The following is an 18402-nucleotide window of genomic DNA, read 5'->3' as shown; positions in this document are numbered from 1 at the left end:
AAAGGAAATAAATGGCTAATCCGCACTTGACATTTTACTTACAGTTAGCAACTCCATTCAATTATTGTGTAAGGGAATATGAGAAACTCGCTGTACACTAGTTACAACAGTCATAGCTGTCATTAAGTTGAAGAATTAGATGTGAAGTGCTTCTGGCCTCTTACAAACTTAACTCAATGGTGAGTCCATTGGTGGAAAAGAATGTATCATCATATTCTGACCTCCAAATCATCTTTGATTTCTGCATTACAAAGCACAGTTGCTTACAGTGATCAGTAAAGAGCTGGCCAGAGGCAAAATGCTTTGGCCCAATATCGGCCAAATGAGACATTGGAGCTCACATGCTCAATGTAGAAACATCCATCTAAAATCATGACTGCTTGTACAGTGGTGTTGATGTATTTTTGCACCATTTAGTAAACTGCAATTATATTCCATAAAAATTGAATATAATTTTATCAAAAATATAAATGCCACAGAAAATATCCATGCAGACCAATCAATGGAAGTTGAACCATCAGTTTCTAAATCTACACTCCATCTGCAATATCAACATTGTCTGTTTTATTTTGCAGCCTTATCTCTCACTCCAAGTCCATTCTGTCCAGCGGTCTGCCAACTCTCTCCATTCACGTCTTCTCTCTCCAACTCTCACCAACAAAAGAACATAAAACCCCTTCTCTCAGACCCACAAGAAAGAACAGCATACCTCTCATTGGTTGGCACACATTCCAAGGCCCCCATTATCTCTAGTCATAACCCAAACTATTGCTGCTACGGAGAAACCATTACATTAGCAGTGAAACCTTACAGTGCATTACAGTTGCAATTGTCTAAATTCCATGTTCCAAGATCATGTCAATAAACCAATTAAATTTGAACCTGCTACATTTGCACAATGATATAATGGGGAGCAACATGTCCAACCATTGCTACTGGATTTAGGCTTGCTGTTGTTGCAGGACCCTGGTTAGACCCCACTTGGACTTCTGAGCTCAGTTTTGGGTACCTCACTACAGGAAGGATATGGAAGCCATAGAAAAGGTGCAGAGGAGATTTACAAGGATGTTGCCAAGATTGGGGAGCATATCTTATGAGGATAGGTTGAGTGAACCTGGCCTTTTCTCCTTGGAGTGACAGAGGGTGAGAGGTGACCTTACTGAGGTGTATAAGTCGTTGAGAGGCGTTGATCGTGTGGATAATCAGAGGCTTTTTCCCAGGACTGAAATGATTGCCACAAGAGGACACAGGTTTAAGGTGCTGGGGAGTAGGTACAGAGGAGATGTCAGGGGTAAGTTTTTTACTCAGAGGGTGATGAGTGCGTGGAATGGGCTGCCAGCAAAGGTGGTGGAGGCAGATACGATAGGGTCTTTTAGGAAACTTTTGGATAGGTACATGGAGCTTAGAAAAATTGAGGGCTATAGGTAAGCCTAGTAATTTCCAGGGTAGGGACGTGTTCGGCACAACCTTGTGGGCTGAAGGGCCTGTATTGTGCTGTAGGTTTTCTATGTTTCTAATACAACTAGAAATAATCTTTCAATTAACAATAAATTTAATTATTAATTATGCTTGAATCTTAATGTTAAGTCTCTACCACAGCCATAATACATTGTAACCCAGAACCAACAACATCAACAAGTCCATTGGTTAAAAGGGAATGAAATCAAGACCAGAAAGATTATATTGCAATTTCCTGATATGTTCAAAAATCCTGATAGTAATTTGGATGGTGGTATAGCAAACAACAATTGATCTTAAATCTTGGTGAATGAGACTTACCAAGAAAACTTAAGTAAAACATTGCAAATATTCAGCAGGCCAGGCTGCATATGTGGGAGGACAAACAAAGGCAATGTTTCTTACAAACGAGCTTTGACTGAAACATTGACCCTATTTCTCTTCCCACACACGCAGTGTGACTTGCTGTTTGTGCTTTTGTTTCCGATTTCAGGCATCTGTAGTTTTTCTGGTTTTCTCTTATCAGAGTATGTCATCCTGGGATTGTGGACTAGCTCCATCAAGAATATAGAAGTGATTTCTTGTTTAATTTATTTATATGTAAATATTGCACTGTGACTGTCGGTGGACTTTCTACAATGACCTTTTTGAATTGGTGACACCTCAAAACAGGAAAGTTGGAATATTCCAGCATCTGTAATATCTTGTGTAAGCCAAAGTTTCTGACTTATGTGGAAAACAGATACCAAAATTATGCCTTTGAGGGCACTGGTATCATTCAGAAACCATGAAGATTAGCTTGTCTCACCCCTTGAACGTTTTTCTCTCTTGTGATTGACAACCTGAAAAATCCAGGCAGGTGTAAGATTTTGCACTTTGACAAGTCAAGTGAATGGGCAGAATACATAATTAATGGCAGGACCCTTAACAGTACTGAAGTACAGAGGAATATTGGGGTCCTAGTCCTTAGCTCCCTAAAAGTGGTTACACAGTAGATAAAGAAGACATCCTTGTTGGTCAGAGTACTGTGTACTGGAGTAAGGGAGTCATGCTGCACACAGTTGTATGCATTTCTGGTTGCCCTATAAACAGAAAAGATGTTACACACACAAAAAGCTGGTGGAACGCAGCAGGTCAGGCAGCATCTATAGGGAGAAGCACTGTCGATGTTTCGGGCCGAGACCCTTCGTCAGGACTAACAAGAAAGGAAAAAGAGATTTGAAAGTAGGAGGGGGAGGGGAAAATGCAAAATGATAGGAGAAGGCCGGAGGGGTTGGGGTAAAGATGAGAACCAGAAAGGTGATTGGCAAAAGGGATACAGAGCTAGTGAAGGGAAAAGATCATGGGATGGGAGGCCTAGGGAGAAAGAAGGGGGCAGGGAAGAACCAGAGGGAGATGGAGAACAGGCAGAGCGATGGGCAGAGAGAGGAAAAAAAACTAAATATATCAGGGATATATCCCAGTCTGTGTCAGGTCTCACCAATATATAAAAGGCCACACTGGAAACAACAGACACAGTATACCACACCAGCCGACTCACAGGTGAAGTGTTGCCTCACCTGGAAGGACTCTCTGGGGCCCTGAATGTTGGTGAGGGAGCAAGTGTAACGGCAGGTGTAGCACTTGTTCCGCTGGCAAGGATAAGTGCCAGGAGGGAGATTGGTGGGAAGGGATGTGGGGGGATGAATGGACAAGGCAGTCGCGTAGGGAGCGATCCCTGTGGAAAGCAGAAGGGGGGGGAGAGAACGATGTGCTTGGTAGTGGGATCCCGTTGGAGGTGGCGGAAGTTACAGAGAATTATACTTGTGCCCAAAACATTGACAGTGCTTCTCCCTATAGATGCTGCCTGGCCTGCTGCATTCCACCAGCATTTTGTGTGTGTTGCTTGAATTTCCAGCATTTGCAGATTTCCTCGTGTTTGCCGAACAGAAATGATGTGGATGCTTTGGAAAGGATACGAAGAGCTAAACCAGGATATTGCCTGGATTAGAGGATATGAGCTACAGTATAAGGAGAGTTGAAATAAATTTGGATTGTTTTCTCTCAAGCACTGGAAGTTGAAAGGAGACCTGTTAGAAGTTCATATAACTATGGGAGGCATAGATAGGTAGACAGTTAAGACCTTCCCAGGGGCAGATATGTCAAATGCTAAAAAACCTGCATTTAAAAAAGTGGATGAAAGTTTAAGGGAGATATCCCTGGCAAGTTTTTTTTTACACAAAGACTGGTAGGTACTTGGAAGGTGCTGTCTTGAGTGTGGTGGAAGCAGTTATGACAGAAGAGTTTGAGAGGCTTTTTTTAAGATAGACACATGAATATGGTAAGGAAGGGATATTGGATCAGGTGCAAGCAGAGGAGATAATTTAATTTGGCATCATATTCAGCACAGACATGGGTCAACTGACAAAATATGCAGAACTAATAAAAGAGTTTTACTTTGAAAATAAGTTGATCTGTCATGTTGTATTGTTCCTTGAAATAGTTTATGTTATTTATTAAGGGAACATTGTGGCCAATGAGCAAACGTGACTGAGCTATTCCCCAGTTGATCCTGTTTCGTGACTGAGACTGATTTTCTGCACACAATTAGTAGATAATTGTGTTTCCCTTACAGCAGTTATTGAAGAAATTGCTCTTTTTATGTAGAGAATTTTCTATTTTATGCTTCCTTCATTCTTTAAAGACACTGAATCAATTGGTTTACTTTCCTGAACAAAAGACTACTTACTGTAAGTCATTGGCTTGCTCCACCTCTAATTCACTGCCTTTCATAGTCTTTTCAATAAATATGTAAACAGCTTATTCAAATATTCTCATAATAATCCATCAAGATTTCAGGCATTAAATTTACAATGGATTCAATTTTTGAAAAAATCAAACAGAGCAAGAGTAATTTATCCACTGGAATTTCTCACATACGCCTACCTTAATATAAAACAATAATAGTAACAAATTGACAAACTGCATGATGACTTGAATACTAAATAAATGTTTTTCACAAGTTAATAAATGGGTGAATCAAGATAATTCAATTGTATTGTAATTTTTTTTTGTATTGAACCTGAAAAGTTGGTTTGTTTTCTCTCCGGTGTGAAATGCAATAACCAATTTGGACTACAGTACTTCATCTCATAACTTACTTCTATGGTAGGTCATCCTTGCACTCTGATGTCACTGCTGTATCTATGACATATATCATAATGTGATTGCCTGCACATTTAACATAGAACAATCACAGCACGGAAGCAGGCCATCTCGGCCCTCCTAGTCTGTGCCGAACTCTTAATCTCACCTAGTCCCACCTACCCGCACTCAGACAATAACCCTCCACTCCTTTCCTGTCCATATACCTATCCAATTTTACCTTAAATGACACAACTGAACTGGCCTCTACTACCTCTACAGGAAGCTCATTCCACACAGCTATCACTCTCTGAGTAAAGAAATACCCCCTCATGTTTCCCTTAAACTTCTGCCCCCAACTCTCAAATCATGTCCTCTCATTTGAATCTCCCTTACTCTCAATGGAAACAGCCTATTCACGTCAACTCTATCTATCCTTCTCAAAATTTTAAATACCTCGATCAAATCCCCCCTCAACCTTCTACACTCCAATGAATAGAGACCTAACTTGTTCAACCTTTCTCTGTAACTTCAGTGCTGAAACCCAGGTAACATCCTAGTAAATCGTCTCTGCACTCTCTCTAATTTATTGATATATTTCCTATAATTCGGTGACCAGAACTGCACACAATATTCTAAATTTGGCCTTACCAATGCCTTGTACAATTTTAACATTACATTCCAACTTCTGTACTCAATGCTTTGATTTATAAAGGCCAGTGTTCCAAAAGCCTTCTTCACCACCCTATCTACATGAGACTCCACCTTCAGGGAACTATGCACTGTTATTCCTAGATCTCTCTGTTCCTCTGCATTCCTCAATGCCCTACTATTTACCCTGTATGTTCTATATGGATTATTCCTGCCAAAATGTAGAACCTCACACTTCTCAGCATTAAACTCCATCTGCCAACGTTCAGCCCATTCTTCTAACCGGCATAAATCTCCCTGCAAGCTTTGAAAACCCACCTCATTATCCACAACAACTCCTACCTTAGTATCATGGGCATACTTACTAGTCCAATTTACCACCCCATCATCTAGATCATTTATGTATATTACAAACAACATTGGGCCCAAAACAGATCCCTGAGGCACCCCGCTAGTCACCGGCCTCCATCCCGATAAACAATTATCCACCACTACTCTCTGGCATCTCCCATCTAGCCACTGATGAATCCATTTTATTACTCCAGCATTAATACCTAACGACTGAACCTTCTTAACTAACCTTCCATGTGGAACTTTGTCAAAGGCTTTGCTGAAGTCCATATAGACTACATCCACTGCCTTACCCTCGTCAACATTCCTCGTAACTTCTTCAAAAAATTCAATAAGGTTTGTCAAACATGACCTTCCACGCACAAATCCATGCTGGCTACTCCTAATCAGATCCTGTCTATCCAGATAATTATTAATACTATCTCTAAGAATACTTTCCATTAATTTACCCACCACTGATGTCAAACTGACAGGTCTATAATTGCTAGGCTTACTTCTAGAACCCTTTTTAAACAATGGAACCACATGAGCAATACACCAATCCTCCGGCACAATCCCCGTTTCTAATGACATCTTAAAGATCTCTATCAGAGCTCCTGCTATTTCTACACAAACTTCCCTCAAGGTCCTGGGGAATATCCTGTCAGGACCCGGAGATTTATCCACTTCTAAATTTCTTAAAAGCGCCAGTACTTCCACCTCTTTAATTGTCATAGGTTCCATAACTTCCTTACTTGTTTCCCACACCTTACACAATTCAATATCCTTCTCCTTAGTGAATACCGAAGAGAGGAAATCTCTCCCATCTCCCTCGGCTCCACACATAGCTGACCACTCTGATTCTCTAAGGGGCCAATTTTATCCCTCACTATCCTCTTGCTTTTAATATAACTGTAGAAACCTTTCGGATTTACTTTCACCTTATTTGCCAAACCAATCTCGTATCTTCTTTTAGCTTTTCTAATCTCTTTCTTAAGATTCCTTTTACATTCTTTATATTCCTCAAGCAATTCATTTACTCCATGCTGCCTATATCTATTGTAGACATCCCCTTTTTTCCGAACCAAATTTCTAATATCCCTTGAAAACCATGGTGCTTTCAAACCTTTAACCTTTTCTTTCAACCTAACAGGAACATAAAGATTCTGTACCCTCATAATTTCACCCTTAAGTGACCTCCATTTCTCTATTACATCCTTCCCATAAAACAACTTGACCCAATCCACTCTCTCTAAATCCCTTCGCATCTCCTCAAAGTTAGCCTTTCTCCAATCAAGAATCTCAACTCTAGGTCCTGTCCTGTCCTTCTTCATAATTATATTGAAGCTAATGCTATTGTGATCACTGGACCTGAAGTGCTCCCCAACACATACATCTGTCAGTTGACCTATCGCATTCCCTAACAGGAGATCCAACACTGCCCCATCTCTAGTCGGTACTTCTATGTATTGTTGCAAAAGACTATCCTGCACACATTTCACAAACTCTAAACCATCCAGCCCTTTGGGGAATTTGGGGAATCTGAACCTCATTATGTTCAGGCTTACTTTTGTTGACCCTTTCCTCAATATGCTGAATGAAATCCTGTCAGCTAACTATATTACCTTAGTCAATCTATCTTCTGGATCTACAATGTAGCCACGCCACCCAACCAGCCACACTCCCATGTCATTTCCTGAACTACTGATTCTGAAATCCATTTCCTTTCTTCCTACCTCCATGCTTAATCCAAGGCACAAGCTCAGTAAGACTGATTAACACTCCTGAGACCAGCCTTCAGCACGATTTCTGGGTATTGTATATTGATTTTCAAAATAGAGGTGCCATTGGCCACACAAGAAAGAAGTAATTGCTGTCCTGCTTCAGTGATCTCTTGGTCTATTAAGCTTCCTATCTTTGACAGAATATCTCTGTGGATAAACTGAAAGCTCTAATCTAATCTAATGAAATTAACGCTTGCAATGTTGAGTGAAACAACATAACACCTAGGAGCAGAATTAGATCATTATGCCCATTGATTCTGCTTTGCCATTCAATCATGGCTGATTTATCTTCCCTCTCAAGTCCATTTCCTTGACTTCGCCCCAGAAACGTTGACACTCTCATTTATCAAGAACTAATTGACCTCTGCTTTAAGTATACCCTCACAAACACTTGTGGCAATATGTTCCACAGATTCACCACCCTCTGGCTCAAGATATACCACCTCATGTAAAAAACATCCTTTTATTCTAACACAGTTCCCTCTGATAAGAAGCTCTCCCATTAATGGAAACATCTCTCCATGTCCACTCTATCTAGGCTTTTCAATATTTGATGACAGATTTCAAAGGAATTCCCCACCCCCATCCCTGTTCTTGTAAGTTCCACAGGCCTAGAGCTAGCAAACATTCCTCGTATATTAACTCTCCCATTCTCCATGTCCTTTCTTAGATGTAAGGCCCAAAAGTGCTCACAAAACTCCCAATATGGTCTGACCAATACCTTATAAAACTGCAGCATTACATCCTTGCTTTTATATTCCCGTTCTCTTGAAATTAATGCTAACATTGAACTTGCCTTTCTTATTACTAATCCAGTTATTACATGAGAAATTAAAGCCATGTTCACTGCAACATCAGAAATCAGGAAATGTTTTGCTGCAGGCACGTTCCAACTGTGGTATTTCCAGAAGGAATTTGCTTAGCTGTTTGAGCCAAAACATGGTGCTAAGGATGTACTCATACACGTACTCAAGCCTTTCAATAGAAAACTGGAGCAGTCAACACTACTTTTCAAATCACAAAATGTAAACATTTTTAAAAGTTTAAAACTGACATGCACAACTTTGAAAACAGGAAGAAGATATTAATATAGATATATATATATAAGATTGATCAATGTAATAATTTGTCATGTTTTATGCTATGTATGCATATTCCAAATACAGTGTTTTCATTTATCAAAACTAGGTGCCTGAAGAGCATAAATTTTGAGAAAAGTAGTTGCCCAGTTCAGAAGATTTATACATTGAAATTCAATTGGTGCATTAGTAAAACATGCCTCAGGCAGATTAGTTATAATGCAAGTCTTCCTTTTTAATGCTTTGATCAGGTATCTGAAGCAAACCAGCATTGCAATGTTTTTGTAACATTAACGATGGACCAGTTAACAACCAATATTTTCGCCTCCTATTGCACAATTCTAAGTGCTGTTTCTATTCACAAGTGTTTGGCACAGCAATATTTATACATATTCTGCAGGCTGTCTTTCTATAATTCAAATGAACCTGCAAGTTGCTTATCAAGTATAGTTACATTAAAGCTTCAGCATAATTGTAAGACCATGTTGGTAAAACAAGTCAACTAAAGTACAACTTTCCATACCTGCTAATAATGCACTATTAATGAGTGTTAACTGTGATACATTGAGTGCTGCAATATGTGGCAGAAAGGTGACCAGAGTGTGAATAAGTGAGTGAAATCTGATGGGAGAGTTGGTATGAAGATTTATTGATTTGGTGATACAGCACAGTACAGGCCCTTCCACCCCTTTGAGCTGTACCACACAGCAACCATTGATTTAACCCTAGCCTAATCATGGAGCAATTTATCATGCAACACACAAAAAATGCTGGAGGAACTCAGCAGTTCAGGCAGCATCTATGAAAATGTTCCAGGCTGAGACCCTTCTTCACAACCGAAAAGGAAGGGGGAAGACACCGGAAAAAAAAGTGGGGGGGTGGGGGGGTTGAAGGACAGCTGGAAGGTGATAGCTGAAGCCAGATGTGTTGTAAAGATAAAGGACTGAAGAAGGAATCTGATGGGAGAAGAGAGTGTACCATAGAGGAAAGCAAAGGAGGAGGGGATCCAGGAGGAAGTGATAGGCACATGAAAAGAGATAGGAAGCTAGAGTGGAAGAGGGGAGAGAGAGGGAATTTCTTTTTTAACGCAAGGAGAAATTGATATTGATGCCATCACATTGAAGGCTACCAGATGGAATATAATATGCTGGTCAATTTATAATGCCCAATTAACCTACTAATCAGTATGCCTTTGTACTGCGACTGGAAACCAAAGAACCCAAAGGGAGCCCAGACGTTCCATGGGGAGGACGTACAGACTCCTTAAAGATGACGTCAGAATTGAATTCTGAACTCCAACACCTCGGGCTGTAATAATGTTGTGCGAACAGCTATGCTACCGTGGCAGCCAAAATGAAGGATGGGAAGGAAGAAGTACAGCTTACTGTACTTGGGCCTTGCTAACTGATTCTCACATGATTGGCATCATCTGTGTTTTGAAAGGGGCAACCCTTGTGCAATGTCCAAGTTCTCTATTAGACCTTGAAACAAGGTGCTGAACAAATTCATTTAAACCTCAGGAGCTTCAGTAAGAATGACTATTCAAGTCAATGAAGTTTCAGACACTGACTCCAGAGGATTGTCCACAAGTAATGTGGCAACAAAGAACACAGAAACCATGCAACTTAGTACTACATTATTTCCACAACAGAGTAACGAGCACCTTTTTACTGTGATTACTACATACGCTACTCCTGGATTGAGCAAAATCCAGCAATTCTGCTTCACTCCAGACAGAAGTCAATGTCAATGGGCCACAGTAGAATAAAGGCAGCATGATACCTACTGGGAATCTAGTATGCCCTTTCATGAAGATATTTTGGGGGTTGCACCCAGTTACACCTTGATGGAGTGTGAGCCTTTCTGCTTGATGACCACTCTTGGGTGATTTGATGGCAAATATTTGCCAGATGTATGCATACTAGTACCAGTAGGAAGAGAGTCAGAGTCAAAAAACAACCTGTGCACACTGGCTTCAACACAAGCAAGGGCGATATATATGCCCAGTGCAGAAAACACCTGCCAGGCTTGCACACTTGTAAACAACTCAATGTGTGATAGTACACACATCTCCAAAACAGTTTTGGGAGGGAGTTGGGACAAAGAAGCAGAGGACATTTTCTAATATGATAGTAATTGTACAGATTCTCAGACAGTCATATTCAGATATTTTAAAGGAAATCAGTTTCTATTTCTCGCTGTGAGCTGGGGCTTTTGCTGATGTCTTCTCCAGCGGGTATTAGAGAATAAACACAAGAAGGTCTGCAGGTGTCAGAAATCCATAAAAACACACACACAAAATGCCAGTGGAACTCAGCAGGTCAGGCAGCATCTGTGGAAAACAATGAACAGTGAACTTTTCCAGCCAAAACCCTTCGTCAGATCTGAAGCCAGGATAAAAAGGTGGGAGGAGGGGAAGCAGGCAGGCAGGGATGTGATAGGTGAGGCCAGGTGGGTGGGAAAAGTAAAGGGCTGGAAAAGAAGGAACCTGATAAGAGAGGAGAGTGGATCATAGGAGAAAGGGAAGGAGGAGTGGACCGAGGTGGAGGTAATAGGCAGGTGAGAAGACATAAAAGACCAGACTGGAGAACAGAAAAAGAAGAGAGGGGGAGAGAAAAAAAATTACCGGAAGGAGAAACTGATATTCATGCCATCAGGTTGGGTGCACCCAGACAGAATATAAGGTAATGCTCCTCCACCCTGAGGAGGGCCTCATCTTGCCACAAGAAGAGGCCATGAACCAACACATCAGAATGGGAATGGCAATTAAAATATTTGACCACAGGGAGGTCACGCTTTTTGGCCGATGTGCTTGACAAAGTGTTCTGAAGTTGCTTCAGCTGTTACTGAGATGCTGGTATGTCCTCTGGATCCCATTGAATCAATGTTCAAGCAATATTCACAGGGATATTTTGAATTATTTGGGATGCACTATCTGTGAAGTGAACATGAAAATTCATAGACTGAACAAAAAATTCAACAAAATTTACAACTCAACAAAGCTTTACAATTAATTTTCCAGACACAACCAGTGGAAATAGAGCTTTTAGAAAGCTGAGAGGTTGCAGTGATTTTCAGAGATTGCCTACCAATTCTGCAACTTCTTCCATTTCCATTGCTTAAAGCCTGGAAACCCTATTCAGAGTAAGTTAAATTTACAACGTCCTGTGAAAAGCACTTTTAGTGATTGATTACCATTTTGAAATTGCCTCTCCCAAGGAGATTTCTACATTTACCAGATGCAATGGATTAAATTTGGAAATGTCAAATCTGAATCAGTAAGCACATTTAAACTAGCTCAAAACTAACCATTCTAAGTGATTAAACTTTTTTTTGTTGTGTCAATGCTACTGAGACCCTTAAGGGCTTCATAGAGAATCCTGTTGAAAATTTATGAGAAATTTAGCGAGTTTTTTTATATCAGATATCATAGCTTACTTTTATTTCATCCTGATCGTGTTGGCTTAAGCAAAACCTGTAATGACTTCCACTAATTAGGTTTTATTTGCTATTAGGCTCACAACAGAAATCTTCTGTCTATCGACTTTGACCGGGTCACCAGGATCGGAAAGATTTACGATGACCATCGCAAATTTACTCTCAAGATCCAGTACGACAGATCAGGGCGCCCAGTTCTGTGGAAACCCAGTAACAATTTCAATGAGGTCAATGTCACCTATTCCCCGATGGGACTGCTGACAGGTATTCAACGAGGAACTTGGGTTGAAAGAATGGAATATGATCAAAGTGGCAGAATTATATCCAGAGTGCTGGCAGATGGAAAGATATGGAGTTACAGTTATTCAGAAAAGGTAATACAAAAGCATTGCTTTGTGGTTTCAAAACAGTGAACGTCTAGAGTTTCTAGCAAAAAAATCTTTGCAAATAAGAAAAAATGCATGGTCTGAGATTGCTGATGTAAATTATAATTACATGATGAAACTGCAAATCAAAGAACAGAATTTGATTCTCCTCTCTCAGGAACATGTGGGGAGAGAAACTGAAAGTTCTGTGGTTAAATGATGTTGCACTATATGTTTATATTGAGCCAAGAGACCACCTACACTCAATGTGAGTGCTGTGAATACCCCAGTGTGATTGACTGCTGTAATAGCGTAGCTCATTTCTTTCTAATTACTTATTCAGTTCTTCTTTCTCCGGGGTTTTGACTTCAGTAACTTTTTTGGTTAGGCTAATGCCCAGCAAGTTTTCCACTAAATATGTGCCTGACTGATGTGAAGCTCACTTCCTGCCACACGAAGTGAGGCATACCATGCCACATGTCACTTCCTGCAGTTCCACTCCCGTCCTGCCAACATGTGACATTTCCAGTCAAAAAAAATCTGTGGTAGCTTGTTTAATTAAGCTCATCATTCAAAAAGCCAAAAAACAAATTTGATGAACTACAGAAGAAATAAAACTTAAAACTGCTGTAAACACCATAGGATATTTCATCACAAGTAGCTACTAAATTAAACTTAATTTCAAATGCAGGAAAATGAAGGGGACTAAAGTTACATGAAAAAGCACTGCAGCCAAAGACCTATTCCAGTGTTGTAAGGCCCTTTTTCAAGTTTAGGCTCAGCTAGTACATTAGTAACATTAGTATTGAAATGAGCTGTGAACAGTCTGCCTTGCGGTGGACAAGTCCCCACCCCCAATTTCTCCCATTTATGAAATGTCTATGATCTGGCTGGTAGAAGCATATACGTACATGAGAAACATTCACAAGTTCATAGTTGCACAAGAAAATTTTCAGAGCTGTGAAAAATAAGTAGGAAATTAGATCAGGTAAATAGCTTTTTCAAAAGAGCTGGCAAAGGTACGATGAAATGAGCGGCCACCTTCTGCATTATCATAGAAACATACATCTTGGAAACTGATCAACCAAATCCACTGACTGTTAAACACCCACTTTACACTAATCAAGCATTTATTCTATATTTTATTCCTCACATATTCTCCTCAACTTTCCCCATATTCTATCATTTCCCTACACATGAAGGATAATTTTAAATATCCATTTAACCCACCAACCTACGTATCTTAGGAAATGCATTTGAGTCACAGGGAGAATGCATAAACTCCCCTCAAGTTTATGTTGGAGCTGTTGATTCAGATCTACACTGAACATTTCTTGTAAAGCTATCAAGTTTAATTTTGGAAAGAATTTTACACACATTTTAACATTGTTAAAACATTGTATTATTTTATCATTACAAAAGCATACTGTGCACAAAGATCAAAATGCTATGTCCATCATGCTAGGAGAAATTCAAGAGAATAGCACATCATATTGTGCTAAAATACACATGCCACCAAATTACTGATTATACTTTTCCATCATTACTCAAGACCAACTTAAAACTTAAGATAGTTTTAGGATGTGGATGAAAAATTCCTTTTTTAAAACTTGTACATGAAAACTTGATGAATTAGTTTTTTTTGTTTTATTAAATGCATTATATATATATAGGCTATAAAAATATTCACCCCTCCTCAGAAGTTTCATGTTTTATTGTTTTACAACATTGAATCACACTGGATTTAATTTGGCTCTTTAAACACTAATCAGCAGAAAAATAATCTTTTGTGTTAAAGTGAAAACAGAGTGATCTAAATTAATCACAGATATAAAACACAAAATAATTGATTGCATAAGTATTCACCTCCTTCAAGTCAGTAAATGCACCTTTGGTGCCAATTACAGCCTTCCATCCGTGTGAATAGGCATCAGTCAGCTTTGCACATTTGGACACTGTAATTTTTCCCATTCTTTACAAAACTGCTCAAGCTCCGTCAGAATGTATGGGGATTGTGACTGAGCAGCCTGGTTCAAGTCCAGCCACAAATTCTCAATGGGATTGAGGTCTGGACTCTGACTTGGCCACTCCAGTACATTACCTTTGTTGTTTTTTAAGCCATTCCTGTATAGCTTTAGCTTTATGCTTAGGTCATTGTCTTGCTGGAAAACAAATCTTCTCCCAAGTTCCAGTTCTCTTGCAGGCTGAATCAGGAATCCTCTGTATTTTGCTGCATTCATTTTACCCTCTACGTTCACAAACCTTCCAGGGCCTGCTGCAGTGAAGCATTCCCCACAGCCACCACCATGCTTCACAGTAGGAATGGTGTGTTTTTGATGATGTGTGGTGTTTGGCTTACACCAAGCATAGTGTTTAGTCTGATGGCCAAAAAGCTCAATTTTGGTTTCATCAGACTAGAAAACCTTCTTCCAGCTGACTTCAGAGTTTTCCACATGCCAACTCTAGCCAAGATTTCATGTGAGTTTTTCTCAACAGTGGCTTTCTCTTTGCCATTCTCCCTTAAATCTGTGACTGGTGAAACACCCGGGCAACAGTTGTTGTATGTGCAGTCTCTCCCATCTCAGCCACTGAACCTTGTAAAACCTTCAAAGCTATCAAAGATCTCAAGGTGGCCTCCCTCACTTGTCCCCTTCTTGCATAGTCACTCAGTTTTGGAGGACAGCTTGCTCTTGGTATGCCATATTCTTTCCATTTCTTGATGATTGACTTAACTGGATTCCAAGGGATATTCAGTAACTAGGATACTTTCTTGTATCCATCTCCTGTCGTGTACTTTTCAATAACCTTTTTGTGGAGATGCTTGGTGTGTTCTTTTGTCTTCATGGTGTAGTTTTTGTCAGGATACTGCCTCAACAGCAGTTGGACCTTCCGGATACAGGTGTCTTTTTACTACAATCAACCGAAGCACCTTGACTGCACAAGGTGATCTCCATTTAACTAATTATGTGACTTCTAAAACCAATCGGCTTCACCACTGATGATTCGGTGTGTTATAATAAAGGAGGTGAATGCTTATGCAATTGATTATTTTTTGTGTTTTATAATTATTTATTTAGGTCACTTTGTAGAGATCTGTTTTCACATTGACTCAATAGAGTCATTTTCTGTTGATAAGAGTCAAAAAGCCAAATTAAATCCACTGTGATTCAATGTTGTAAAACAATAAAACATGAAAGCTTCCAAGAGGGGATGAATACTTTTTATAGGCACTGTACATTATTTCAGAAACAAAATCAGGTTCATTATCACCGACACATGGCATGCAGATTTGTTTTGCAGCAGTGTATTGCAGACAATGAAATATGACTATGTTACAATAAGAAAAATAAAATTAGATGAAATCATAGAATATGAGAGCAAAATAGTGAGATATCATTCATGGGTTCAAGGGCTATTCAGAAGTATGGTGGCAGCGGGGAAAAAGCCGCTCCTAAAATATTGAGTGTGCATCTTCAGGCTCTTGTACATCTTCCCTGATGGTATAATGAGAAGGTGGCATATCCTAGATAGATGCTGCATTCTTGAGGCACCGCCTATTGACGATGGCCTTAGTGGCGGAAAGGCAAGTACCCATGATGGAGCTGACTAAGTCTACATCCTTCTGAAGCTTTTTTTGATCCTGGAGTTTGTACTGGAGCCTCCATAGCAGGCAATGAATGCTGTCAGTGGTACATCTGTAGGAATTTGCTGGAGCCTTTGGTGTCATGCCAAATCTCCTCATTAATTGTATCTAATCTATACATTGCTTTTATATATAAAGATTCAACTTAACTGTTGGGATAGTTAATTTATTTATTTTCAAATGTATCTCGGACTATTTTAAGGAAGGAGAAGTATTATAAAAAGAATTTTAAAATATGTGTCTAAAATTTGCTATAGGAGTGGAATGCTAATATTGCTCAGCAAATCTGTGGATAGCTAAAGATATAAAAGATTCACAAAATGATCAGATAATGGTCTGTACCCTGGAGAGGACTTTGCATTTTGTCTACTGGATATGGAATGTTCTCATCATCAAATTTTCATTGCTTCTCTCCTCTTCTGGTCTCCTGTTTTAAACATTCAAAATGTCTCTAAATTTAACTTTTACTCGTCTACTTGCCACATTACTTCTCCCTTCTGTAATATGTCATCGTGCTTTTATCACTTGTCCTCCCTGTTATTATTTTGTTGACTCACTCTGATTGTTACTGCATTTCCATTTTAATGTTATGTGTGCATACGTACTTCTGAGTAATTTGAAGCATCTTTTCTGTTTAAGCAATATTACTGAATACTTAAAGCAGATCAGACAACAAATCCAGTGAGTTATTGTACCGTACTGTTATAGGGCAGATGAATTTTTAGATTATGGACAGTGCATACCTGGACACATTTCCATATTGTCATTAAATGCCAATATTTTATTTATTTCTTTATTTTATTTAGGGAAGGGCTGAGTAGGCCTTTCGGGCACTTTGCACCGCAATGCCCCAGCTATCCCCAAAAACCTCGATTTGACTCTAACCTAATCATGGCACAATATACAATGACCAATTAAACTACCCGGTACACCTCCGAACTGTTGGAGGAAACAAGAGGACCTGGGGAAAACCCACGCATTCCATGGGGAGGACGTATAGGCTCCTTACTGAGGATACTGGAATTGCACTGCCAACTCCAACGACCTAAGATATAGCAGAATCACACTAATTCCTATGCTACCATGGTGCCCAAGTAACTGTACTGGAACAAACTGGCAAGAGATGCAAGCAATTTAGAAGCACAACTAGGATATTTTCTGGTTCTATGGCCTTTTTTAAGTCCAATATTCTCAACCATTTCATGATATTGTGTGAAGCGAATCAAATTAGTTGAAGACCAGTTTCTGCAATGGGAGGCATCCAAGAAGGATATCCACTTAGGAATGGCTGGACAAAGTCAGTTTTGACTTTGATGAGGATAAGATGTTTTTGGATCTCCTCTTTGCATTAACTTCTAAATTATCCTTCACCATTTAAGAATGGGAGAAGGTTTTGCTGCAGTTGTTACAAGCCTGGGGTAAACAACTTCTGGCTGTCCTGTACAGTTCTGGTGACCTTATCTTGGCAAGGTATAAGAGAGATACAGCACAGAATCACTGGAATGTAACCAAGTCTCCAAGGATTAAATTATGAAGAAAGATTGGATAAACTCTCTAAGCATTTCCTGGATATGCACTGAAGGACAATTTTCAGGATTTTCACATGAAGTGATGGTGTGAGTAAAGGAATCGTTTCCATCTAGAACAAGGGGAGATAACCTTACAATCAGAAATAGGTTTCCCATAAATTGCAGCAAAGACTATCCCAGTTAACATATTTTTTTGACTGGCGCATCCAGGTGTACGGACCTGGCCAGATGGATGGAGTTGAGGTAAGGATCAGGCCTGATCTCGCAGAATAGCAAGGCATATCCTGGGAGATGAAAGGCCTGCTCTGCTTCCATGTTCCTCTGTCACCGATGAAAAAGTTTTTCAAAATGAATGGAGCAAAGGAGGGGAGAAGGGCAAACAAACACATGTGCACATTTTCAAATACACACACACATACAAGACACACATAAACAGAAGAAACAAAATGGAACTACGAGGGGTGACTGATAAGCTTGTGGCCTAAGGTAGAAGGAGATGAGTCATTTACTTCAAACTTTCTGCATAATCACTCAAAGAGCTGAACTGCACGTGCATGTAACGAGAGCGTCTTGGACCTCCAGGTTGTGCACAGCACGGGTGATTGATAAGTTCATGACCTATGGTAGAAGGAGATGAGTTATACAGCTCTCGTTATATGCACATGCAGTTCAACTCTTTGAGTGAAAATGCAGAAAGTTTGAAGTTAATAACTCATCTCGTTCTATCTTAGGCCACAAACTTATCAATCACCCCATGCTGTGGACCACTTCTATAAAGAAGGAACCCGTATGCTCCACGACTGCAGGACTAAGTGTATAAATGTAGGAAAAATACATGTGCTAGGTTTTCTAAAATTTACTCCTTCTACCATAGGCCACACACTTATCAATCACCTCTCGTATCTTGAAATTAAACAAGATGTGATTAGAAGGTAAGCGATGTGACCTTGTGGTCACCAGGTTCAGACTAAGGAACGTACTGAAGCAAATCCATCAGAATTG

The 18402-nt window shown here is 39.7% G+C and overlaps 1 protein-coding gene across 1 annotated transcript in view; it reads left to right on the top strand.

Annotated features, from left to right (window-relative positions):
• The window catches only part of LOC132398041 (teneurin-1-like), a 742532-nt gene that overhangs the window by 694905 nt on the left and 29225 nt on the right, over positions 1 to 18402 (top strand). The window contains exon 26 of the mRNA XM_059976960.1: positions 11941 to 12237. Coding sequence (XP_059832943.1) covers positions 11941 to 12237 — 297 coding nt within the window. The remainder of the gene's footprint in view (positions 1 to 11940; positions 12238 to 18402) is intronic.

Source organism: Hypanus sabinus, chromosome 8, assembly GCF_030144855.1.
Source record: "Hypanus sabinus isolate sHypSab1 chromosome 8, sHypSab1.hap1, whole genome shotgun sequence".
In the NCBI taxonomy this organism is placed as follows: domain Eukaryota; kingdom Metazoa; phylum Chordata; class Chondrichthyes; order Myliobatiformes; family Dasyatidae; genus Hypanus; species Hypanus sabinus.
Note: the sequence above shows the minus strand (reverse complement) of the source record. Positions and strands in the feature narration are given on the sequence as shown.